At 35.8% G+C, this 26,634-nt stretch overlaps 1 protein-coding gene across 2 annotated transcripts in view; it reads left to right on the forward strand.

The window, feature by feature from the left end:
• The window catches only part of KYNU (kynureninase), a 154,949-nt gene extending 131,511 nt beyond the window's left edge, over positions 1-23,438 (forward strand). For both annotated transcript variants that reach the window (XM_004375104.3, XM_023730210.1), the window contains 4 exons: positions 10,922-10,974; positions 12,872-12,957; positions 19,586-19,816; positions 21,339-23,438. In XM_004375104.3, coding sequence (XP_004375161.1) covers positions 10,922-10,974; positions 12,872-12,957; positions 19,586-19,816; positions 21,339-21,467 — 499 coding nt within the window. In that variant the 3' untranslated portion in view covers positions 21,468-23,438. The remainder of the gene's footprint in view (positions 1-10,921; positions 10,975-12,871; positions 12,958-19,585; positions 19,817-21,338) is intronic.
• Positions 23,439-26,634: the final 3,196 nt, after the last annotated feature.

Consider the following 26,634-nt stretch of genomic DNA (forward strand, 5'->3'; position numbering starts at 1 on the left):
AAAAAACACGTTGAGATATATATATTTTTTTTCATTTCCCTGCTTCATAGTCATTGTATTTGATTTTTAAAGAAGAAAATGCCAAGAGGTGAATTTTGAATCAGTTTCCGCGGAAAGTGTTATGAACATAAGGGCTTCTATGTTATTTTTTGATACGTAACTACAGAAGAAGAGATTCTCTTTAAAAATTGTAGTATTTTTCTTCTTTTCTAAAAGATAAAAAAAAAAAAATAGTCAAAATCTCTGTTCTAAATGATAGCGAATGGATCTAATTCATCCAGGCTAGAACCACTTCTTTAATTCCTCCTCTTTATGTAAGCATAATCTTAAAACTCAAAGGGCTTATCATCCCTGATAGAAAGTGTCATACTAGTTCCCCTCAATACCCAGCCTGGTGCTGTGTGTATGAAAATGCTTGCTGAAAGAATGGTTTTTGAACAACAGCATTAATTTCTGCTAAAAATAAAACAAAACAAACAAACTGGTACTTTTGAATTGTCTTTTTCCTAAACCAATTTCCTATGTACTTAGAATTAAATAAATATGTAACACAATGAACCTCAGCACCTCAAGTAAACAATGACTTTGTAAGATGGATGTTTTTCACTTAATTTATTTCATTGATACAGTTCAGTTATGTATTCAAATTAAACATAAGATAGGCTCCAATTTTGATTCTGATATGTAATTAAAAATTTCTTTTCAGAACTTTGATAATCATACTTTTACATAAAATGATTCCAGTTGCCAACAGAATTTGCTAATTTTTTTAAAAAGTTATATATGTAAATATCATCAGGTGGGGAAATAATGGAACTTTATTTTTATCTGAGCTTAATTTCTATCTTCAACCCACATCTGTTTGGTGCAGGTAGCTCAGTCTTCTAAGTTCTTGTAAGTTTAGTGACTCTTGTGATTTTTCTCAGTAAATTCCGAATATAAGCCCTGTCAATTCAGAGTTCCATCCTTATCCCTTTCTTTCTCAGGATGGTATCTTAGTTTGCAGGGGTGAGTGGTAACAGAACACTGAGGCAGAGCTAAGAATTCACAGCCATTTTCTGAAATCCATTGAGATATGCTTCCACTGTTTTGGTCATCTGCTCCCATTATTGCTGCATCTTCCAAGATGTCTATGAACTGCCATGACTCCATGCTGGTTCACCACTGCTCCTTTTCCCAAATGTCAAGCTCCGTTGGGGTCCACTTGATGTCTCCCTGTTCCTTCCACACCCTTCTCTGGGGGGAATGGGAATTTCAGGATACTCTCCAGGTTCAGGTCCATTCTGCTAACATTTTTAACTAGGACTCTGACACCAAGCTGACGTGGAGGAGTTCTCTACAAACCCTTTGGATTGCCTCCTGGGGCTTAAGAACATGGCTCTGGACATTTCTAACATCAGATCCTCCCAGATGTATCTGGAGTTCCCACTAACTTTCAACCACCCAGTACTTACTCCTTTGAACTTAACTGGAAGTGGTAGTTGGGGGGTGAAGGGAGGGCAGAAGCCTGGCTCAGTATTAGAAAGCTAAATCCAATATTCCTCTTCCCTCTCTGAAGATTCCCTTCCCCAACATGAGCAAGTTTATTTAATTCATGGGTTAGGCTCATTGTTTCTTCTATTCTTTTTTATAATTGATATTTGTATATAAATTTTATGCTGGGCTGCATGTGGGGTTTGATCACTTGAGTTCTTTAAAATATCCATCTATTACAAATCAAAAACCTTGGCTTTTAAAGATTGTCATTTCTGTTGTAAGTTTTAAAAACTTATTTTGCAACTCTAAGGTAAAAGTTGGTAGTTTTGGGGTATTATATACATTTTTTGGTATTCTTCCCTTAAAACAGCCCTGAAACAATAAAATTTACTGATTCATTGTGGAGTGGAAAGTTTTAGGAAACTCTTTATAAATGATGAGAAAAATCCTTCATTAATGTCAGCATTTTTTATCAAGTAAATATCAAGATATTAAACAGACGCCTAGAAATTTGGTAGACATGAATAGAAAAATGAGCAAAACTCACTTGAGGTTAATTATTATAACACTAAAAAAAATTTTTTTTTTTAAAGAGTGGAAAAGATCCCCAAAACTATAGCCCCTGGATGCACTGTTAACCCAAAACTGAAACCATTCCTGAAGCCCACTCTTCAGACAAAGATTAGACAGGACTATAAAACAAAAAATAATACATGTGAGGAGTGTGCATCTTAGTTCAATCAGATACACGAGACCAAATGGGAGGCTCCTGTCCAAAGGCAGGATGAGAAGGCAGGAAGGGACAGGAACTGGTTGAATGGACACAGGGAACCCAGGGTGGAAAGGCGGAGTGTGCTTGCTCTCACATTGTGGGGATTGCAAACAAAGTCACAAAATAATATGTGTATAAATTTTTGTATGAGAAATGAACTTTCCCCTAAAGCACACACACACAAAAAAACCCTACATGGGATCAAACTGACAACAGCAAGTTAATAGATTAGATAGGAACCCTAGGGGGCAGTGAGTTTATGTTAATGAGGGAAAAACAACTCAGAAAAGGGAAGCGAGAATAGTTTTACAACTCAAAGAATATAATCAATGTCACTAAATTGTACATGTAGAATCTGTTGAATCGATATATTTTTGCTGTATATATTCTCAGCAAAAACAACAAAATAAATAAAATTTAGAAAAAAAGAGAGAAAGAGGTGAAAGATCAGCCCACATGGTCTGTATGTGTGTTGAGGGTGAAATGGGAAGATTAGGGATGTCACAAAATGTTCAGTGAGCCACATAGAATGTATTGGTATGTAATGATGTAATGATTGTTCCCACTGCCAGTGTATACAACTGAAAATCTCATCAGTTTTCAAATGCTAACTATGGCTAATAAGTGGATAAACAATTAGAAGTAATTTCTTAATGCCCTTAAACTTTCTCGTGTTACCTGGAACCACAAAGATATGCTCGATATGGTTTGATCGTTTTATTTGCTTATTGACAGGTGTTTCTTCTTACTTCCTAAGTGGTTACCCTCCTCTCTTCTTTGTTCTTTTGTACTTTGTTGTTTGTTTGTATGTGGATGAAATTTGGCAATATGTAGGATTAGTGAAGTATAATAATAGATTTTGAGCATATAAATGAGATCATCCAAAACATTACCCCTTTATTCTAGACTTTTATACTTCGAGATGGAGAAGAATAAGTCACATAGGACTGGAAATTCAGATTTCACTAGTAACAAATAGTGTGGCTTAGATAGAATGTCAGCTTCAAGCAATGAGAAATTCATTGATGGGCTCTTTGAATTAAACTCAGTGGCTTGGGTTGAGTTTAGAGTAACGTCAAATAAATGTTTTTGCCAAACTGAGGAATTGCTTTTTCTATTTCCTTCAAAGTGACATAAATCCTCTCTTACTCTTTCCCTGCAGATCATTCAAAGTTGATTATTTAGCTATGCGTCTAAGGAACAACCAACTCTAGAATGCTCTCAAAATTTACGCTTTTGAAAAGTTAAAGTTGAGATAAAGCTTGCCCTGAGGCTTTTAAAAGTGAAAGTGGACATCTGTACAGATAAATATCTGGTTAATGACTATCAGGTACAGTGTTACAGAGTAAATCATTATTTCACTGGGAATGAGATGATTTGTTCTTCACATCTGAGGCAAGACCTCATATTCTGCCATATTTCAAATTCTGTTTTTTCAAAGATACATCTTTCAATATGTTAATATGTATTTTTAGAAAAGATTGGGTTGTTTTTAATAACCAGCTGCCATCAAGTTGATTCCGACTAATGACGACCCCATGTGTGTCAGAGTAGAACTGTACACCATAAGGTTTTCAGTGGCTGATTTTTCAGAAGATTGCCAGGACTTTATATCAAACCTTCTCTGGGTGGACCCTAACTACCAACCATTCGGTTAGCAGTTAAGCGTGTTTACCATTTTTACTCCCCAGGGATTCCTTATATCCAACAGGATTATCAAATTCATCCTTTCTTGTATACAACATGAGTTGAAAATTTCTGAGGGCACATGAAAATTCTCAGTTACTTTTAGACGTCTGTCATTGAAGTCAATTCTTAATGTTTCTCAAATAAATAACTTCAGCATCTCGTATATACATTGTGTCATAAAAGGTTTTTTCACTCAGTTTATCCTTTTTATGTAGTCAGACATGAGCTCTTATTTATATGGGATTTGTGATAGGTTCTGACTTAGATTTTAACCATTAATTTAAAAAACACTTTATAGAATTTTTGGTAGTAATGCTTTTACAGTTTGGTTTCAGTTTGAGGAATTAAAAGAGTTAAAACAAAAGTAATTTTTAAAAATGTTGAATAAATTTCAAATAACACCTCTTCAATATGCAGTGAATGCATCTCAAATGGTTGACATAATTGTCAGTAACATAACATGGAGTAATCTGCCTTGGGAAAGTCACTTAACTCCCCTTTTCACCTTGCCCATCTCACCTCTGGGCCTTTGCAACTGCTGTTTCCACTATGCAGAACATTCTTCCTCCTCTTTGGCTAAAACATACTTGTTCTTCTGCTCAGCTTCCTCAGGTTAGCCTCTTCTGACCACCCCCAGGCTGGCTCAGTTGCCCTAACCCCTGTTTCACCTACCAACTGTTTACCACACTTCACAACACCCACATTATACACACCTTCCCCAAACACTAAGAGACAAGTCCTTGATCTCATGAGCTTACATTCTAGTTGGGGCAGAAAAACAAACACAAATAACTCAATATTTTGTATGCACAAAAGGTACCATATATTCTATTCTACACTATTTTTGTTTGTTTCAGGAATTTTGCAGTAATTCCCTGTCAGCATGTAGAACTTCTCCTCATTTACTTTTATTTAAGAAGTGTATAGTAGTTTATTTTATAAATATATAACCAGTCCTCTATCGGTGGAAACTTAGGTTCATGTCAACCTTGGGCTACTATTAAAAACGATGCAATGAATATCCTTATATATAATTCACTTCATACTTGCCCAGGTACTTTTGGAGAGTAAATTCTCAGAGGTAAATTTCCTAGGTCAAAGGGATATGCATTTGTGATTTTTACAGCTATTCCTCATTTATTCTTCACAGGGGTTGCACCAAATTATACTCCCAATAATAATATATGAGAGTTACTCTTTACCCGCAATCTCATCAACCGAGTGCATAATTAAACTTTAGAGCTTTTGCCATCTGAGAAGTAAACAATGGAATCTCAATGTAGTTTTAATTTATATTTTTCTATCATTAGTAGGTTGGAGAGATTTACTTTTTAAATTTTAAGAAAAAAAAAACTTGTTGCCATCGAGTCGATTCCGAGTCATAGCGACCCTTTAGGACAGAGCAGAACTGCCCCACAGAGTTTCCAAGGAGTACCTGGTGGATTCAAACTGCCGACCTTTTGGTTAGCAGCCAGAGCTCTTAACCACTATGCCAGCAGGGTTTCCATAAATTTTAAGAGTCCTTTTTTTTTCCCGTAGATCATCTGTTCCTATCCTTTAATGATTTTTATTGGGTTGTTATTTTTGTCTTGCTGATCCCTAGATACTTTTAGGAAGATTAACCTCTTATTAACATAAGTTGCAGATTTTTTTTTAAAAATAGATTGTTGCTTGATGGGACTTTCTCCAGTGATTCACTGGTATGTGGAGATGATCCTATGGCTTTTTTTTAGCCTTAGTGGTATAATGAATTGTATATTAATTAATTTGCTAACACACTATCACATTGTTTTCATTTAGAAGTTTTATAATATAGTGAAATCTTATAGGAATATTCCACTTAATTTCTCTTATTTTTTAGAGGTTTCTTATTTATTTTCACATGTGGCGTTAAAATTAGTTTGTCTAGTTCAAAATAAAAACAAACAAAAACGTATTTGAATTTTCACTAGAATTGTGTTAAATTTATAAATCAATTCGAGGAGAATTGACTTTTTATGTTAAATATTGTTCAAGTCTTTGGGGTTTTTTTGTTCAGTAGTGTTTTAAAATTTTCTTTAAGCAGATCTTGCATATTTCTTGGTAATCTTTCATTTCTTGGTAATCTGTTGCAATTTTAAATTTCAGATAGTGATTTCTCGTTTTTTTTTTTTTTTTTTTTGCTAGAATACCTTGCTAAATTATCATGTTCATCCCAGGTACAAAATTACATAATTTGAAAGCAGTGAGAATTTATTTCCTCTTTTCCTATTTCTGTATCTACAAAATCTTGGTATTCACGTAAGCACCAAGTGTTTCTCCATTAAGTCTTTTAGACCAAAATAGATATATTTCATTACTTTAAGTATCTTTTGTTACTGTTTTGTTTAGTTTTTGTTTTGTTTTTTAATCCAGATTAATTGCATAGTGCTGTAAATGTTTTTAAAGTGTTTTTGGAGTTGGTCCTATGATTTCTCTCTAGCTTTATTGATACAATGAATCGTATCAAATAATAGATTTGATAATATAGAGCATTTCTTGCATTTCTGAAATGAACCCCACTGTTCATAAATGTATGATTATTTTAATGTGCTGTCAGAATCTGTTTGCTAATGTTTTGTTATTTTGTGATAATATTTTTAAGATTGGCTTGTGTTTTCCTTTTTCATGTGTGCAATTCTAACTTGGTTTAATAATAATATAATATTTGTTTCACAAATAATAATAATAATGAAAGTCTCTGCCACAACCCTTTTTTAATTTGTCTGTTTTTTTTCTATGCTCTGGAATAGTTTAAATAGCTTTGGAATCTTGGAATCATTTGCTCTGAAAAGTGTTGGTAGAATTTTCCTAAGAGATCACCTGCTTTTATGAGATTTAGCTGTTTCTCTTTTTCTTCTGTTAAAACCAGTTGGGTTCATTTTTTCTCTTCTGTAATTAGTTTGAATGAGTAACAGTCTTTTAGACAATTACTGCTCTCATCTAGGTTTTTAAATTAATTTAAGCAATTTGTCTCTTATGATGTTCTTACTTTACCTTATTTTGTGACTGTCCCTCCCTCATGTTTTATTTTTTCATAGTTACACTGTCTTGTGCTTTCTAAACTAATCCCTCCACCACAATAAAATTGATTTTTGGTATATGTATCAACATTACTGTTTTTTTCAATTTTGCTTTGTGTATCAAAGTTACGGTTTTATTTTTCTGTTTTCTAACCATTATTTCAGCTTTTATCTTTATTAATTGCATGCTACTAGTTTATTTCGGTTTATTTTCTTGTTCTTTTATAACTCTTTAAGATTCCTAAGTGAATTATTTGTATTCGTTTTTTTCTTGACATAAAACTTAAAGTTATGAATTTTCCTCTGTACATTGTTCTAACAACATCCCAAAGATGCTGATATACCATGTTTTCATTATTATTCTTTTAAAGCAATTCTACAAATTCAACTTGCATTCCTCTTTAACCTAAAAGTAATTTGAGATAAATTTTGCAGGTAATTGAATCTTTTTTCTCTTTTTGATTTTCTTATTAATTGATAGTTTTCTTGGATTGTAATAACAAATATGTTGTTGCTCCTTGACCAAGGCGAGGTCAGGGAAGCTTCATAAAACCAAAACCCAAACCCATTGCCATCAAGTCGATTCCAACTCCTAGCAACCCTATATGACAGAGTAGAACTGCCCCATAGAGTTTCCAAGGAGCACCTGGTGGATTTGAACTGCCAGCTTTTTGGCTAGCAGGTATAGCACTTAACCACTATACCACCAGGGTTTCCAACTCCCTGTAAGACCAAATTATGGGGCTGAGGACTGGGATCATGGTCTCAGGGGACATCTAGCTCAATTGGCGTAACATAGTTTATAAAGAAAATATTCTACATCCTACCTTAGCGCCTAGGGTCTTTAAAGCTTGTGAGTGGCCATCTAAGATATTCTACTGGTCCCACCCCGTATGGAGCAAGGAGAATGAAGAAACCAAAGACACAAGGGAAAGATTAGTCCAAAGAACTAATGGACCACAACTACCACAGTCTCCACCAGACTGAGTCCAACACAACCAGATGGTGTCCGGCTACCACCACTGACTGCTCTGACAGGGATCACAGTACAGGGTCCTGGACAGAGCTAGAGAAAAAAGTAGAACAAGACTCTGACAGTCTTCTTCACAAAAGAAGGTCCCAGACAGAGCTGGAGATAAATGTAGCAGAAAATTCAAACTCACAAAAAAAGACCAGACTTACTGGTCTGACAGAGACTGGAGAAACCCTGAAGGTATGGCCCCCAGACACCCTTTTAGCTCAGTACTGAAGTCCTTCCTGAGGTTCACCCTTCAGTCAAAGATTAGACAGGCCCATAAAACAAAATGAGACTAAATGGGCACACCAGCCCAGGGACAAGGAGGAGGAGGCAGGAGGGAACAGGAAAGCTGATAATGAGGAACTCAAGGTCAAGAAGGGGAGAGTGTTGACATGTTGTGGGGTTGGCAACCAATGTCACAAAACAAAATATGTATTAATTGTTAAATGAGAAACTAATTTGCTCTGTAAACTTCCATCTAAAGCACACTTAAAAAAAAATATGTTGTTGTTGTTATGTGCTGTCAAGTTGGTTGCGACTCACAGTGACCCTATGTGCAACAGAACAAAACACTGCCTGATCCTGTGCCATCCTCACAATCGTTGCTATGTTTGAGCCCATTGTTGCAGCCACTGTGTCAATCCATCTCATTGAAAGTCTTCTTCTTTTTCACTGATCCTCTACTTTACCAAACATGATGTCCTTCTCCAGAGACTGGTCCCTCCTGATAACATTTCCAAAGTACGTGAGATGAAGTCTCACCATCCCTCCTTCTAAGGAGCACTCTGTACTTTTTCCAAGACAGACCTGTTTGTTCTTCTTGAAGTCCCTTGTATATTCAATATCCTTCACCAACATCATAATTCCGAGGCATCAATTCTTCTTCAGTCTTCCTTGTTCGTTGTCCAGCCTTTGCATGCATATGAGGGTATTGAAAATACCATGGCTTGGGTCAGGTTCACCGTAGTCTTCAAAGTGAAATCTTTGCTATTAACCCTTTGAAGAGGTTTTTTTGTAGCAGATTTGCCCAATGCAATATGTTGTTTAATTTTTTGACTGTTGCTTCCATGGACATTGATTGTGGGTACAAGTAAAATGAAATCCTTGACAACTTCAATATTTTTTGTGTTTATCATGAAGTTGCTTATTGGTCCCATTGTTATGATTTATAAAAAATATAGTCCATAATATATTCACTTTGGAAATATTAGAGTTTTTGTATAGTTAGTTTTTGTTAATTTTTTATGAATGCTTCTAAAGACGTTATAATCTTTATTTCCAAGGTTCAGCATTAAACATTTATCAGTTATTTTTATCTTCTTGATTGTGTTAAGTCTGCCTATATAATGAATAACTTTGTCCTCTTCATCTGCAATGGACTGAGAGAGGTTAATAAAACTTCCTACACAAAATGTTTCTATTGCTCCTTGAATCTCATGTGCAGCCATCAACTGTCAGTGGAGGCTTACACGTTGCTATGATACCAAACAGGTTTCAGAGGAGCTTCCAGACTAAGACAAACTAGGAAGCAAGACCTGGTGATTTACTTCGAAAAATCGAGCAGTGAAAACTCTATGGATCACAACGGTCTGATCTGCAACCAACAATAAGACTGGGACAGGACTGGGCAATGTTTCATTTCATTGTTCATGGGGCCACCATGAGTTCAGCTACACCATGGCAGCTAACGACAATGTAGGCAGGTTAAGGGAAGGGTGAGGACAGACTCAGATTTCTCCTTCTCTGCCGCCAAACACACTGGCTGCTTCCAACTCTTAGGGCTCCTCTTGATTCTTGATTCTTTTATATGGCTATATCCCCTTTCCCTTTCTGCGGGAGACCTGATAAAAGAGCACTTCTGAAAACGGCCCTGCTCACCCCTGTTCTATTTCCATGGTTGCATCAAGGATATAGCTTTTTATGTACAAATTGAGCATCTTCTCTTCACTTCATAAAGTATATTTTACCGGCAGTTCTTAGATATTTCATCACTTGGGCTTTTCACAACTCTGTCCTGTTTCTTTTCTTTACTTCCCTCTGCAGAGTTGTACCCAGTCTCAGCATTTCAGCAAGAGGAACCTATGAGGGATGGGGAAGGGGGAGGTGGGCTTCTTTTACTAGCTCTTTCATTTAATGCACTTTATAATATGCTATATCTTGTAAACCAAACTCCTCTTTATACTTTTCTATTTCAAAAAGTATAAAAAATATATTCCATATAAAGTTTTAAAAAATTTGCCCAGTCCCAAAAAAGGGCCTTGAAATTTTTCTTTTGAAAGCATTAAAACCAAAAATGTATTTAGAGAAAGTTGAATATCAGGAACATTGTGTTTCTCTTTCTCAAATTTTTATATTTTTCTCTAAACTATTCTGTAGTTTTCTTCATCTAATATGCACATACACATATGCATATTTTTTCCTATATATTTTATGTCTAGTCAATTAACATTCTTATTAGCAATATGAAAGTAGCCAATGCTTTGGGAAATTCATTCAAAAGCTTTTAAAAGTGATGGTTTTTTTTTTAAGTAACATTTCTCTTTAGGGATATTACTGTAAAAATAATATTATTGTATGAATCACTTTATCCTTTTATTCTATCAGCATTTTAATTTAAAAAAACCCAATCTTTCATTTTATGATTTATTTTAACTCAAATAAGATAAAAGTCACTTTAAATGTAGCTTTTTAGAGGATTTTACTTCACAAAAATAATACAGCTAATAATATGGATAAATTATTTTTATTATTATTCTTGATAGGATTATAAGCAGTAATTGGCTATTATATCATGTAGCATTTATCTGCTTTAAGTATTTGATGACTTGCACCACAAATAGTTTTAACATGCAGGCCCCAAGTACTTATATTAATTGAAGTTATTCCTGTAGACCAAAATATCCAATGTTTTTATTAATATTTCAGGTTAGTGGGATGGTTTGGCCATGAACTCAACACCAGATTTAAAATGGATAACAGTAAGTATATTCAATTTTACCTCACAAATCACTTTATTTTAACTTTCTACTTTCTTCTATCTTTGTAATATATGTAATACCACATGCCCCATGGAGAGTGCACTTTGAAAATGTCACTGAGAACTCTTAAAATAAAAAATGACATTTCCAGAGTGTAAGACTAAGTGTTTCTAGATTTTTACATGACTTTGAGTCTATTCCTTTGTATAGAGATAAGAGGGAGTGAAATCTAACAGGCATGTGAATTACTCAGCTCTCATAAATATGGAGTACCCAAAACATCGTGCTTAGGGACAGGAGGGGATTTTTGGCTTCGCGTCAGACCCAGAGAAACTTGGGTATAATTCCCAGTTTGCTGCTTAATAGTTTTGTGATTGTGTGCAAGTTATAGCATTCAAATGTGAACAATGATATCTATCTCAGGGTTTGTTGTGAGGATAAGACAAGTTCAAAAATGTAAACCATGTAGCACATAGCAGTACTTTAATACTCATTTTTCCCTTGTCTTGCCCCAAAGTTTCTCCGTCTGTAGCTATTGCCACATACCAAAGAGTGTAATAATCCTTATACATGGTTAAACCCTAGTGGGTATAAATGGGTACACCATGTGGAGGGCTCTTAAGTTGCCCTACTTCTTTTTCCAGGATGACTCTATTCCTCAATCACAAGCAATAAAGAAAGCATCATAATTGCTTTTGTGAGTTTAGCTTAACCCTGATCCTTCAGATTGTTTCCAGCCCTGAGATACTATTTTAAATATATGTAGACTTGCAACAATCAGGATGCAAAAAATCAAGTTGGGCTCTTCCAGTCAAGTGAGGACACTGTATTTTACTTTGGCTGCTGAAATAATTAGCTTTGCTATTGTGTAAGTTACTTAACTACTTTGAGATAGGTTTTCTCATCTGTAAATGAAGGAATCGAATTAGATCAGGGGTGGGCAAACTTTCTGTAAAAGACAAGATAGGAAATATTTTAAGCTTTTCAGGCTGTACAGTCTCTGTGGCAAATTCTCAACCCTGCCAATGTAGTGCTAAAGCAGCCATAGATAATATGTAAATGAAAGAGTGTGGCTATATTCCAATAAAACTTTACAAAGACAGGTGGTGGGCTGAATTTGGCCAGCAGACCATTGTTTGACTATTCCTGGCTTAGGTAAGTCTCTAAGGACCCAGAATGTTGTAAGATTCTTTTAGTCAGCCTTAACTTTCACTTGATCTGTAATTATCCATCTTAACCCTATTGTGTTTAATTTCCTACTATTTAATCTACTTAATTCTAGTTAGGATAGTACAGTTGAGTCTCCTTATGCGTGGTAGTTATGTTATATAATCGCTGGGAACATTGAATTAGTGAATACGGAACCAGCTTCGTTCAACCTCAGCTGTGAACATGTGCATTGAGTGATTCAAGTTTTTTTTTTTCCTGAAGAAAGCCACTTGATCGAATAATCCTAGAGTTTAAAGTCAGCTTCATAGGTCATTGCATTCATTTTTCTGCCATTGGATGGCATTACAAATAACACCTCCCACCCAAGCCATTCAAATCTTGATGCTGTCTCTTGTTGACATGATTTCATAATAGAAAAGCAAAGCATGGGGCAGAACAAAGAATACTGGCTTGGGAATGGGAGGGCCAGAAAAGATTCCAGAGGAGCCCGTTTTTATCCTGAGTTTAAGGGCTCTGATGTTTGGTGTGCTGCTGGGAAGATGGGAGCAGGGGAGATGGGCATTGCAGGTGAAAAGGAAATACGACAGTATTTTAGCTCCATGGAGTTTCTCTTAAACATCTCAGAAATTCTAGGAATAAAAGTTTTTAAGACTCCCTGTTTTTTCTCTCTCTGTGGACACTTTTTTTGGGTATATTTTATAAGAATAATACGACATTAACTTTTCAGAACTCCAGTTAATCCCTGGTGCCAATGGATTCCGTATTTCAAATCCTCCCATTTTGTTGGTCTGTTCCTTACACGCTAGTTTAGAGGTAAGTGACCGGTGCTTCAATCTTCCCATACCTTTGCCTTTATCTGATTCTGACGGTATTTTCTCTGCGAATCAGCAGGATGATGAACGTGCACTGCGCCTGAGTAATGAGCAGGGGGCAGTGTTCTTCTTTAGGACAGTGACTGTGTGCTGATCTTCACTGTTTATATATCTCTCCAGCTCCAAGCACGATGCTTGGCACATTGTTGGCACAGTAAATGTTAAATGGAACTGATCTGGGGAACCACATTTTGAGTTCCACTCAGAATCTGTGTGAACTTGTAATAAATTCTTTAACGTTCCCTTGGTCTCTGTATGTACAAAATTAGCAGGTAGTATTTAATTCTTCATTAATTTAGTTGTTCAACATGTATTTGAGATTGTTATCATGTGCCAGACATTGTTGTGATTCTGGGGACTCCAGAAAGACTTTATTATTTATTATTTTTACCATGAGACAAAGCGATGAACTGACCAAGTTCCACATGAAGAAGCCATAGGAAGACTTACTTTAAGAAAAAACAAATAATCTTAGAAAACCAAAGATTAAGCGTAGTTGTCTCATGAGATATACTGGTTGTTTTTTCATTTGTTTGCTCTTGTTCTTTAACTGGGACTTTTATGTTAGTATATCCCTGTGTAAGCTCTACTATTACTGAGTTAACCATTTTTTTAAAATCTATCCGCATTTTTCCTTAAGTAAGTTTAGTCTCACTCTGAATAATAAGATCCAAGTGATCAGTTTAGTTTGCTATCTATATCTATCTATGGAGCCTTGGTGGCACAGTGGTTAAGAGCTCGGCTGCTAACTAAATCTATCTAGATACCTATTTATATCCATATCTTCGTTACATATGTATGTAGTTATTTGGATATTACTTTCAGGGTGAGACTAAATTTATTTAAGTAAATATATATTATTAATAATGATATATAGTTCAGAATAATATTAATCCATATATTAAGTAGATATATATTTTATATTCATGTATTTAAGTAAAATTTATATTTTAAGTAAACATGCATTTACTTCTATTAAACCTCATTGCTGTCCAGTCGATTCCAACTCATAGCAACCCTATAGGGCAGAGTAGAACTGCCCCATAGGGTTTCCAAGGCTGTAAATCTTGAGGGACACAGACTGCCACATTTTCTGTATAGCAGCTGGTGGGTTCAACTCCGATCTTCAGGTTAACCCCTAAGCGCTATTAATGATTTTAAAGACATAAATATTAAAATAAGCAAACAATTTTTTTATTCATTGCCTCCTAAAATTATTTAGAGTATGATATTTTAGGAAATGTTGCTGTGGAGGATTCCAGCATTAAATGGATGACTGGACAAATACTTTCAAAATCCCTTTCAAAGCTAAAATTTTAGATTTCTGTGAAAGCTCATAGCAGTGTCTCATTTTTGGCCACTGGGTGGCAGTGTCAAGCTCCTCTCTTTTTACACAGCTTCACCATCAGGCAGTGGTAATGAACTCATTTCATTCACCCAACTTACCCAGCTTGACCACTAGATGGTGCTTGTGCTGCTTTCACTTTTTGGCAATTTTTTGTTTGTTTGTTTCTAAGTTGAAAATAGACCCAGTGATAAGATTTTTCAACCAGTCAAACATTTGCTGCAAGTTTTTTGGGGGATGAAAAATATTCTTAATAAATTAGGTAAATGATATTGAATTATTTTTATAATCTACATCCAGGACAACACTATTTAAACATTTTAACACAAAATGAAGTTTCTGCTTATTTTGCAAGTTTGTATCAGGGAGAAGATGCGTTACAATATGAAAGGCACCAAGACATAGCTTAAGAAGGGCTAATGCTGGAAGTTATTTCCTCTGATCTTCCTTAACTCTGTAAATGACTCCTCAGCCTTATCTAGAAATTCTTTCTAGACACGTCCGCTGTGTGGTATATTACCTATAGCGGGTTGGCTTTTTCTTACAGCATTTACTCCCTCTGTCGTGGGAAAGGTGCCAGGTTCTTATTTTTTCTACCACTAATTTTTTACCACACTGTATTATAGTCACCTAAACAAGATTTTTATTCTCAGCTAGAAACTGGAGACTGATTTACTTTTTCTCTTGAATACCTAAATGTAAACCTAGCAAAAGGAGCCTGAAAGCCGCACGAAGAGGAATATACATTTCCCTGGAGCCCTGGTGGCGCAGTGGTTAAGAGCTCGGCTGCTAACCAAAAGGTCGGCAGTTCGAATCCACCAGCCGCTGCTCAGAATCCTTATGGGGGAGCTCTACCCTGTCCTATAGGATCACTATGAGTTGAAATCAACCCAATCAATGGCAATGGATTTGGAGGCTCTTTAAGAAATATTTTACTTAAGGTGTTTGCTGCTGAAGTGATGTTCTAATCGAAATTATCTTTACTAAATTAAGCCTTATGCTGGAGAAAGTGTTTTTCAAACTTCTTCCTCCTCCTTATAAATGGTAAAATATAAAGTTACAAAATAATACATTTAATTGTTCCCCATTCTCTGACTGTTAAAATGTTCTACTTTCTTGACATTTCTAAGCCTTCCTCTAAATGAGTAAGCATCAGTGAATTAACCAAGTAGTTACATGGTCTGTTTAAACAGTTATTGCTTTGAGGATATGTGGTTGAAGTTCTGGTAAATGAAAGAAATAAATGCACGAAACAAATGCCTCTCTTAGTTGTCTCTACTTGTTTTTTGAAAAATATTCCTACGTAATATACTTGGAGTCAAATACCAACTGCAGGAGAGATTTTACACTTAAGAATTATTCATGAACACGACCTCAGATTGACAATACAATGGTTTTTTAGAAGATATTAATACTACTTTCTTCACAATTACATGCGCAAACATCACTTGGTACCATTAAAAATAGCACCCTATAGTCAGTTTCAAAATCTCCTTTTTTTAATATTGTTGAATATTAATCATTTATACAATAATATGTGCGCAAGGGAAAGGGCAACGGGCTAAGAACTAGGAGACAAGTGCTCTAGCCTTCACTGGGACACCCAGTGGGACCTGACATGAGACACAGCTACTCTCGAATTCATTTGCCTCATTTTTTAAATGGATCAGAGTACTTCTGAAGTCCCTCAACTTTCCTATTACCTATCTGAAATAAACAATCCATACATGGTATTTTGAATGTTCACATTGGTATGCGGCAATAGATAGATAATTTTTTATACTCTTTCAGTAAATATATCTATGATAAATAGCCTCACAACACCAAACTAGAGCATTCACTTAAAATGCACCATGTATTTCCTCTGAAAATTATTAAGGAACCAGTTTAAAGAACTTAAAAGAAAAAAAAAAAAACAACCGAAAACATCATACTACTTTTTCTTTTTAAACTTATCACAGTTTTCTAGCTCTGTATTCGTTTTACTCAGTAAGGAAAATAACCCAAGTCCTTGAACCTCTGCCAAGAATTCTGTGATAAACTGAATATTTTTCAAACTACACTTTTTATTTTTTTCTAATTTTTTAAAACGATTCTTTCACAGTACTGAAAACATAGAAACAATGAGAAGCAAAAAAGAAAAGAAGATATTTTATTTCCCTTTTAACCTCGATTATCCTCTGTTAATATTTTTGTATGAGGCTCAGAATGGAATTTTACACTCTATGAGAAGAATTTAAGAGAGCTGAGAATAGAGCTGTCGTTGTTGTGGTTATTAGGAGAAAAATAGTTTTATATTTGAAAATGACTTTATTATTAAAAGTTCAATATTCCATGATATATTGAAATTGAAATTATTTGTTATTAAAAATGTTGGTTTCTAGTTATCATGAGAAATCTCTAAGAGCAAAACACCTTTTTATAAAACTACAAACCTATAAACACAAATGAAATTACATTAGACATAATACTTCACACATTGTCCCTACCTGTATACTATGACTCCTGGCTGCTAATTGAAAGGTCTGCGGTTAGAACCCACCAGCCACTCCATGGGAGAAAAGACCTGGCAATCTGCTCCCATAAGGATTATAGCCTAGGAAACCGTATGGGGCAGTTCTACTCTGTCATTAGGATCAATATGAATCGAATTCAGATTCAATGGCACACAGAAACATAGTGGAAGCAGAAAATTTCCTAGAATTGTTTCTGAAAAATCTCCTGAGAGAATCTTGGGAAGATTTCTCTCACATTCCTTTTATTCCTATCACTTTATTGGTGCCCTCTGACAGCCAACCACCTGCAGGCTATGCCTTGTCTGTCCCTACCTCTGCCCTTTGCAAGAATATTGATTCTTTGCCCTGGTCTCCTGGATGCCAAAACCCAGCTGTGTTTCCTTGAGTCTGCATTGTACCAGATCTACCTACATTTTGTTTTACACAAGGAAATGAAGAGATATCTCCCACCAAACCCCATGTAACCTGGTGTGCCTGGTTTCTGAAAAATTGTGTTTGCACTGCAGATCCTAGATGTTTCCCAAAACAATAATGGCACTCGCTACTTGCAGCTGATCTGTTTGCACACTTGACAGTCTGCGAGGTGTGATTGGAGAGACAGATACCATTCTGCCTTCTGCATTTCTCCTCTCTTCCTTAGATACCATTACCTTAAATACAACTCCCACGCTGTCCTTCAACCAAATCCATAGCCTCCGTGCAGTAGAGTTTAAGCAAAATCCATGCCTGAACGCTCCGAGCTCACTCCTTCATAAGATGCAAACAGATTGTGAGCTCCTGTTTGAGTCCTGTTAGAATTCATACACACGCATGTCACGCATGCATACGGAACTAACTATCCTCATAGACTTCATAGTGTCTAGATATCCCTGAACAACCCTATCGTTATCTGTGGTATAAGATGATACAGAAAATGGACATTAAGGGGCATGCCATGTGTCATGGTTGGAATTATGTCCCCCCAAAAATGTGTGTATCAGTTTGGCTAGGCCATGATTCCTGGTACTGTGTGATTTTCCTGTATGTTGTAAACCTGCCTCTACGATGTTGATGAGGGACGATGGGTGGTTGGCAGTTGTGTTAGTAAGGCAGGACCTGATCTACATGACTGGATTGTGTCCTGAGGCAATCTCTTGAGATATAAAAGACAGAAGTGAGCGGTGAGACAGGGGGGCCTCATACCCTCAAGAAAGCAGTGCCGGAAGCAGAGCGCATCCTTTGCACTGGGGTCCCTGTGCAGAGAAGCTCCTAGTCCAGGAGAACACCGAAGAGAAGAAGTCTGACAGAGAGAAAAAGCCTTCCCCTGGAGCTGATGTCCTGAATTTGGACTTTTAGCCTACTTTGACTGTGAGGAAATAAACTTCTCTTCGTTAAAACCATCCACTTGTGGTATTTCTGTTATGGCAGCACTAGATGACTAAAACACCATGCATCATGCTCTGTTTGCAGTTCATTCAGTTCTAAGGTGTAGGATATATTTTTAAACTCTACTTGACCTTAAGAGAGACCTTAAGCTAGAAAAGCATGTCTGTTCTGACCTCTAATGTCCCAGCGCTAGTTATTGTGTGCCCTTGCCACTCATCTTTCTATAAAGCACCTCCGGCAGCAAGTGCCAGCATTTTCATGCCAAAGTTAGAGTTTAGTAGATTAAAAAATGAGAGAGAGGGAGGAGGGAGAGAGGGAAGAAAGAAGGAAAAATACTTCAGTAATAATAGATGTGGAATCCCTGGATGGTGCAAACGGTTAAGCACAGGACTGCAAGCCAAAAGGTTGGGGGTTCGAACCCATCCAGAGGCACCTCAAATGACAAGCCTGGTCATCTGCTTCCAGAAGGTTACAGCCTTGAAAACTCTATAAAGTTCTGCTCTGCACATATGGGATTGCCATGAGTTGGAATCCACTTGATGGTAACTAACAAGACAGTGCAATACAATAATAGATGTATTAAGTAGGAGTTACTTGCTTCTCTGTACACGATGATTTGGCTTTATCATTTAACTACTGTTTTCTTCATATTAAACTGGAGAAGATTTAGGAATTGATAAAAAACAATCACAAATAATATTGGAAACAGTGTCTTCCATGTATGCACCTGTGTTGGGGCCCTGGTGGTGCAGTGGTTAAAGAGCTTGGCTGCTAACCAAAAGGTTGGCAGTTTGAATCCTTGGAAACCCTGTGGGACAGTTCTCCTCTCTCCTATAGGGTCACTGTGAGTTGGAATTGACTCGATGGCAATGAGTTTGGTGTTCTTTTTTTTTTTTTTTTTTTGGTTTTAGTTTGCATTGCACTATTTGTGGACTTAACAAAAATTTACATTAGAATAGGAAAAAAGTCTTCTTGATTATGATTTTATGGAATAGTTTTTGGGGAAAAATGTTTAAATTTATGATAGTCAAATGCATTTATTACAGTGTGTTTTGCCTGGTGATTATATTAAGCAAAATAACTGAAGTGACACCATGATAACTTTTTTTTCTTCCTCCTTCTTTTGCAAGTATTGTTTAAACGACATTTGTACAGTTCTTCTGTCATGGGAACTTTGCTTTCAGTTTGTAATGGTAAAGCATTTAAAAAGGCGGTATTTTTTTTTTAAAGAAAAATCTAAAATGGGAGTTCATTGGAAAGGTGAAAAGTGGTCATTTTAATTTTTTATGCATAATTTACAGTTAATTTTTGCAATGTTAATCTATTTGCTTTTCATTCTGCAGATTTTTAATCAAGCAACTGTGAAAGCATTGAGGAGAAAATCTATTTTGCTAACTGGTTATCTGGAGTACATGATCAAGCATTACTATAACAAAGATAAAGCAGAAAGCAAGAAACCTATTGTGAACATAATTACTCCACCGCATATAGAAGAACGGGGCTGCCAGCTAACACTAACATTTTCTGCTCCAGTGAAATATGTTTTTCAAGAACTAGAAAAAAGAGGAGTGGTTGTAAGTACATCTTTTGCTTTGCTGCCAGGTTTTCTCCATGGGTTGCAGTGTTGGGGACAAAATTTAGATTCTTTGGTTTATTCACTGTTGCATATTATTTCACATCAATCAACAATCAGTGAGTATGAGTTAAGGACCAACTAAATATTCAACACTGTGCAAGTTGACGGGCACCAAGAGCTGTCATTTCCAATAAAGGAAAATCATAAATTTTGGTTACAGGAAACAGTTTTGGGTAGCATTCACTCTTCTCATAACAATTGAGGCAGAAGACAAAATATGTAACTATACTCAATTAGTACATGATTTTCACTAGTGAAAATTCCAGTATGTTTATTGACTAAATGGGATTAAGCAGTATATCAATTTAGTGAAAGGAAAAAAAATCAGTCTTATTTACTTGTTTAATTGAACTAAGTTGTCATCAGCCTTGTCACTTAATACAAAAAAGACATGTAGACACATCTAAGTGGTGGTAACATTACATGGAATAATTTTTTTTTAACTCTTGGGCTCAGGTGGCCTTCTTAGTCTCGTCAAAAGAACTAATAAATGTTAGCTGAGTAATTTCAGGAGAAATTATTCCAATGGCGATGTAATTTACAGACTGTTTCATCCAAACCTTTAGAAGAGGTTAACCTAGATTCAGGAGGCACAAGTCAGAATATCAGGACTCAAATGAAGTGTGTCATTTCCAAGTTTTACGTTCTTGGAAAAGTTACCTAACATCTACCAGCTTGAGATTTCTCATGTGCATTTTGGGCATAAATATACTTACCTCAAAGAATTGTAATGGGAATTAAATGGGACAGCATATATAAACCATGTACCCTATTGTTGAGGAGCCCTGGTGGCGAACTGGTTAAAAGCTTGGCTGTTAACCAAAAGGTTGGCAGTTCGAATCCATCAGCTGCTCCTTCAGCTGTTCCTTGGAAACCCTATGGGACAGTTGTACTCTGTCCTGTAGGGTCGCTATGAGTCAGAATCAACTCAATGACAATGGATTATATTGTTTAGCCTGTAGTAGGTGTTTTATGAAGCTATCCAGAGGTAGTCTTCAGGCTAGGCCAAATTCTCTAGTCTTACTTCTGGACCTCTCAGCATTTCCAGGGATATCACCAACTCCTCACCTACAAGATTAGAAATTAGAGAATTAAACGTAAAGATAATTGGCTAAAACTCTCCCAATCTCAGCGTTCTCATTCACTGAAGTTTGTCCAAGGGTTCAAGTCCCTCTAGGACCTCCCCCATCCAAATTTTATATATGATCTTTGGAAGCTTAAAGTTAGTAACTGCTGAGGACGTCAGGAATATTTGGATATTCGTGTACCAATCCATTAGTATTTTTATTACTAGTAAGAGGAAATTTTCAAAAACACTGTTTTACTTAAAGTGAAAATTTCTTTCCTTATGTATTAAGTTTTAGGGAAATCAGCATGAATACTTTAACTTTATTTTGAATGTAGATTTTCATTATGTGAATAATGTTAACATTATTGCGGCTTTATTTCCCTCCCCTTAGTGTGACAAGAGGGAACCAAATGGCATTCGAGTGGCTCCAGTTCCTCTCTACAATTCTTTCCATGATGTTTATAAATTTGTCAGTCTACTCATCTCTATACTTGATGCTGCGGAAACCAAAAATTCGTAGTGTTTTTTAGAACAACTTGCGTAAATCGTACTGAAATCTGTCATAGTTATTGTTATTACCTGACTTTTAATTAATAGAAGTACTTCAAAATTGGCTGCCCCTAACTGGGGATGAATTGCACAGTTTACCGAAATATCTAACATTTTTCTGAGTCTGTGACCCTTAGGGATCCTTATGGCTGTTCAGTTTCCCCACCCACACTTGGGTCCTAATCCACACTTTTCAAGGATGTTCTTTTATTTGTTATCATAATCTTTCATTGTTTTTGTTTGTTTTTAGGGGGCTTTCTTTAATGCAAGAGTTTAAATATTTCTCTGTTTCCAAAGCAGTGAAATAAATCACCCCAAGGTACTTGTGATTAAGGATTTAAAGATTTAGGAAAAAGAGCCTCATCTCTCTGATTTCTTCATTCTGAATCTGTGGACCTTTCTGATCCACTATGACAACTAAAGTTAAACTAGCTCTGTTGGACTTCCCAGCTTTCAGTTGTTGATGCCACAACCTGTATTATTGAATTGGCAAAGTAGTCTATGTTTGTATACATGAGCAGCAAGAAAAAGTGAATGCGACATAATTATGGCTCCTGATTAAACAGATTTGAACAAAACAAACTGACTTAGACAACTAGATTTGATGGTAGAGATGAATAAAAAGATAAGGAACTCCAACACCAACCCCTACCAACACTAGCAACTACTGACATTTATCAAATTCTTACCATGTACTCTGATGATGCAGTGGTTAAGAGCTCAGCTGCTAACCAAAAAGTAGGCAGTTTGAATGCGCTAGTTGCTCCTTGGAAACCCTATAGGGCAGCTGTACTCTGCCTTATAGGGTCGCTGTGAGTTGAAATCGACTCGACAGCAATGGGTTTGGTTTTTTGGTACCAGGTACAAGGTACTGTGCTAAACTCTTTACATGTTATTTTGTTTAATTGAGTGATCATACAGTGGCTTTAGGGTAGCTTCCCACTCCATCTTTTGGTGACACTCATTTTCACAAATGGAAGCATGCTCAAAACCCTAAACTAGGACCATTCTTGACTTCAGATACAATGAATCATTTTTAAACAAATGATGCTGAACACAACAGACATGGCTTCAGCTCTCCTAGAACACGTAGCTTAGTGGAAGAACAAATATTCAACAAGTAAACACTCAAGTAAATAATTATAAATTCTGTGAAAGACAAATAGATGATACAATGAGAAAAAGATCTGAAGCATATGAATTTTATGGTTAAGTAAGAGAAAATGTATAGGTTTATTTTCTAAAATATTTCATACTAATCACATTAAAATTGTATGAAATTATAGGTACTGATCATTCAAAGAAGAATCAGCACCTATGTACTTACCAGTTAGTTTAAGAAATAGAGCATTTAGAAACTACCTTCATGACATTCTCAGACAACACCCTCAAATCCCTCCTCAAATCCAGGGATAACCACTGAACTATATTTTGTGTTAATCATTTCCTTACTTTCTTTAAAGTTTTACAGTTACACACTTATCAATAAAAATATATAATTTTGTCTGTGTATGAATGGAATTATCATACTATACATATATTCCTCAGCTTCTTTTGCTCAACATCATTTTTTTTGTGTGATTCATCCACTTGTTGTATGCAGCTGTTCATTCCTTTCATTGCTGCACAGCATTCTATTATATAATTGGAGTTAGCAATTACTCTGCTACTGTAGAACATTTGGGTTGTGCCAAATATTTTACTATTGCAATGATGATGCTATGAGTATTCTGGCACACATGTGCAAAAGTTTGTCTAGGACATATATATGTGAAAATACTGGGTCATAGGGAACACACAAGTCTAAGTTTACTATGTAATCTCAAACTGTTTTCCAAAGTGGTTGTACCAGTTTCCACCTCAACCAGTCAATGAGAGTTCCCTTACTCCAGATCCTTGCCAATAATACCTATTGATTGACTTTTTTTTTTAATTGTGTAAAACTGAAAGGTATAAAATGGTATCTCATTGTGAACATAATTTTTATTTTTCCTTAATAAAAATTTGTGAAATGATTCATATATTTTTGGGACCCTTGTGTTCCTTATTCTGTGAAATGCCTATTTGTGCCTTTTTGTCCATTTTCTATTTAGTTCTTTGACTTTCTCTCATTGATTCAAAGGCTTTAAAGATTATTTTGAAATTTATATTTGTTCCATATATTTTCTCCCAGTTTATAACCTGCATTTTGTGTATTTGTGTGTGTGTGTATAGACTTTTGATGAATGTAGCAGCTGTTAAGAGCTGCCATCAAGTCAGCCCCCAATTTATGGTGACCCAATGTACAACAGATCTGATCTTTGTGATCCATAGTGTTATCATTGGCTGATTTTTGGGAAATAGATTGCTAGACCTTTCTTCCTAGTCTGTCTTAGTCTGGTAGCTCCGTAGAAACCTATTGAGGATCATAGCAACATGCAAGCTTCCATTGACAGTTGAATATTTGATGTGCATGAGATTCCTTTGCTGGGAACCAAACCCAAGTCTCCTACACATTAGGTGAGAATTATACCACTGAACCATCACTATCCTCTTTGATGAATAGAGGTTCTTAATTTTAAATTAATCAAGTGTATCAAAATATTACACTATATTTTTGTTTTTTAGTTCTTTTTTTTTTTAATACCTTACCTATCCTAAATAGGAAGGATGCCACAAAGATGTTTACCTGTGTTTTACTGACTATGCCAAGGCATTCAACTATGTGGCTCATAACAAATTATTGATAACATTACGAAGACTGGAGATTTCAGAACACTAAATTGTGCTCATGAGGAACCTGTACATAGACCAAGAGGCAGTCGTTCAAACAGAACAAGGGGATGCTGCGTGGTTCAAAGTCAAGAAAGGTGTGCATCAAGGTTGTATCCTTTCACCATATTTATTCAGTCTGTATGCTGAGTGTCTTAGTCATTTAGTGCAGCTATAACAGAAATACCACAAGTGGATGGCTTTAACAAGGAGAAATTTATTCTCTCACAATCTAGTAGGCTACAAGTCCAAATTCCGGGCATCAGCTACAGGGGAAGGCCTTCTCTGTCGGCTCTGGAGGAAGGTCCATGTCATCAATCTTCACTTGGTCTAGGAGCTTCTCTGTTCAGGAACCTCAGATTCAAAGGATAGCCTCTGTTCCTGGCACTGCTTTCGGTGGTATGAGGTTCCTATGTCTCTCTGCTCATTTCTCTCTTTTATATCTCAAAAGAGATTGGCTTAAGACACTATCTAATCTTGTAGACATCAATATAACTGCCGATAATCCATCTTACTACATCATAGTGATAGCATTTACAACACACAGGAAAATCACATCAGATGATAAAATGGTAGACAATCATACAATACTGGGAATCACGACCTAGCCAAGTTGACAGATATTTTGAGGGGACACAATTCAATCCATGACACTGTGACATCTTTGCCTGGTTTTGGTATCAGGGTTATGCTGGCTTCATAGAATGAATTCGGAAGTATCCCTTCCTTTTCTATATTCTGAAATAGTTTGAGTAGTACTGGTGTAAGATCTCTGAATGTCTCGTAGAATTCTCCAGTGAAGCCATCTGGGCCAGGGCTTTTTTTTTGTTGAAGTTTTTTTTTTTTTTTTTAATTAACTTTTCAATCTTTCCTTTTGTTATGGGTCTGTTCAGACTTTCAACTTCAGTTTGTGTTAGTTTGGGTAGGTAGTGTGTTTCTACAAATTTGTCCACTTCCTCTAGATTTTCAACTTTGTTGGAGAATAGTTTTTCATAATACTCTGTTATGATACTTTTTATTTCAATTGGGTCTGTTGTAATGTCACCCATTTCATTTCTTATTTGGGTTATTTGCGTCCTCTCCTGTTTTTCTTCTGTCAGTCTGGCCAGTGGTTTGTCGATTTTGTTGACTCTTTCAAAGAACCAACTTTTGGTTTTGTTAATTCTTTCTACTGTTTTTCTATTCTCTATTTCATTTATTTCTGCTCTGATCGTTATTATTTCCTTTCTTCTGATGGCTGTAGGTTTCTTTGGTTTTTCTCTTTCTATTCGTTTGAGTTGTGTAGCTAAGGTTTTGATTTTGTCCCTTTCTTCTTTTTTGATGTGTGCATCTATTGCTATAAACTGTCCTCTGAGGACTGCCTTTGCTGTGTCCCAAAGGTTTTGGTCTGATGTATTTTCATTCTCATTTGATTCAAGGAATTTTTTGATTCTACTTTGATTGCTTCTGTTACCCAGTGGTATTTAAGCAGGGTGTTATTTAGTTTCAATGTAATTTTTTTTTTTCCTTTCTCTTCCTGTTGTTAATTTCTACTTTGATGGTGTTGTTCAGAGAAGATACTTTGTATTATCTCAATGTTTTGGATTTTGTTGAGGGTTGCTTTGTTGTCTAAGATTTGGTCTATTCTGGAGAACATTCCATGTGCGTTGGAAAAGAATATGAGAATATGTACTTTGCTGTTGTTGGGTGGAATGTTATATATATGTCTATGAGGTCAAGTTGGCCTATTGTGGCCTTTAGATCTTCTGTACCTGTGTTGAATTTCTTTCTAGATGTTCTATCCTTTACCAAGAATGGTGTGTTGAACTCTCCTGCTATTATTGTGGAATTGTCAATTTCTCTTTTCAGTGCTGTTGGAGTTTATGTATTTTGGAGCCCTGTCATTAGGTGCATAGATATTTATTATGGTTATGTCCTCATGGTAGATTGGCCCTTTAATATAACATATTGTCCTTGTTTGTCTTTTATGGTGGATATTGTTTTAAAGTCTGTTTTATCTGAGATTAATATTGCCACTCCTGCTGTTTTTTGGTGGCTGTTTGCTTGATACATTTTTTTCCATCCTTTGGTTTTTTAAAAATCTATGTCTTTGTTTCTAAGGTGCATCTCTTGTAGACAGTATATTGATGGGTCCTGTTTTTTTAATACGTTCTGTCACTTTCTGTCTCTTTATGGGTGCATTTAAGCTATTTTAGTTCAGTGTGATTATTGATAGGTGTGTGTTTATTGCTGTCATTTTATAGTGCTTTTTTCTGGTACTGACATTTTCTCTGTTCCTCTTACTGTCCTGTGCTAAATTCCTTTTTTTATGGATTTGTTTCTTTCTTTCTTTCATTTTTGTAGATTTTGTGTTTACTGAGATTTTATGTTGTTTTTTTTTTTATTTT

Source organism: Trichechus manatus, unplaced genomic scaffold (genome assembly GCF_000243295.1).
Source record: "Trichechus manatus latirostris isolate Lorelei unplaced genomic scaffold, TriManLat1.0 scaffold00033, whole genome shotgun sequence".
NCBI lineage: Eukaryota > Metazoa > Chordata > Mammalia > Sirenia > Trichechidae > Trichechus > Trichechus manatus.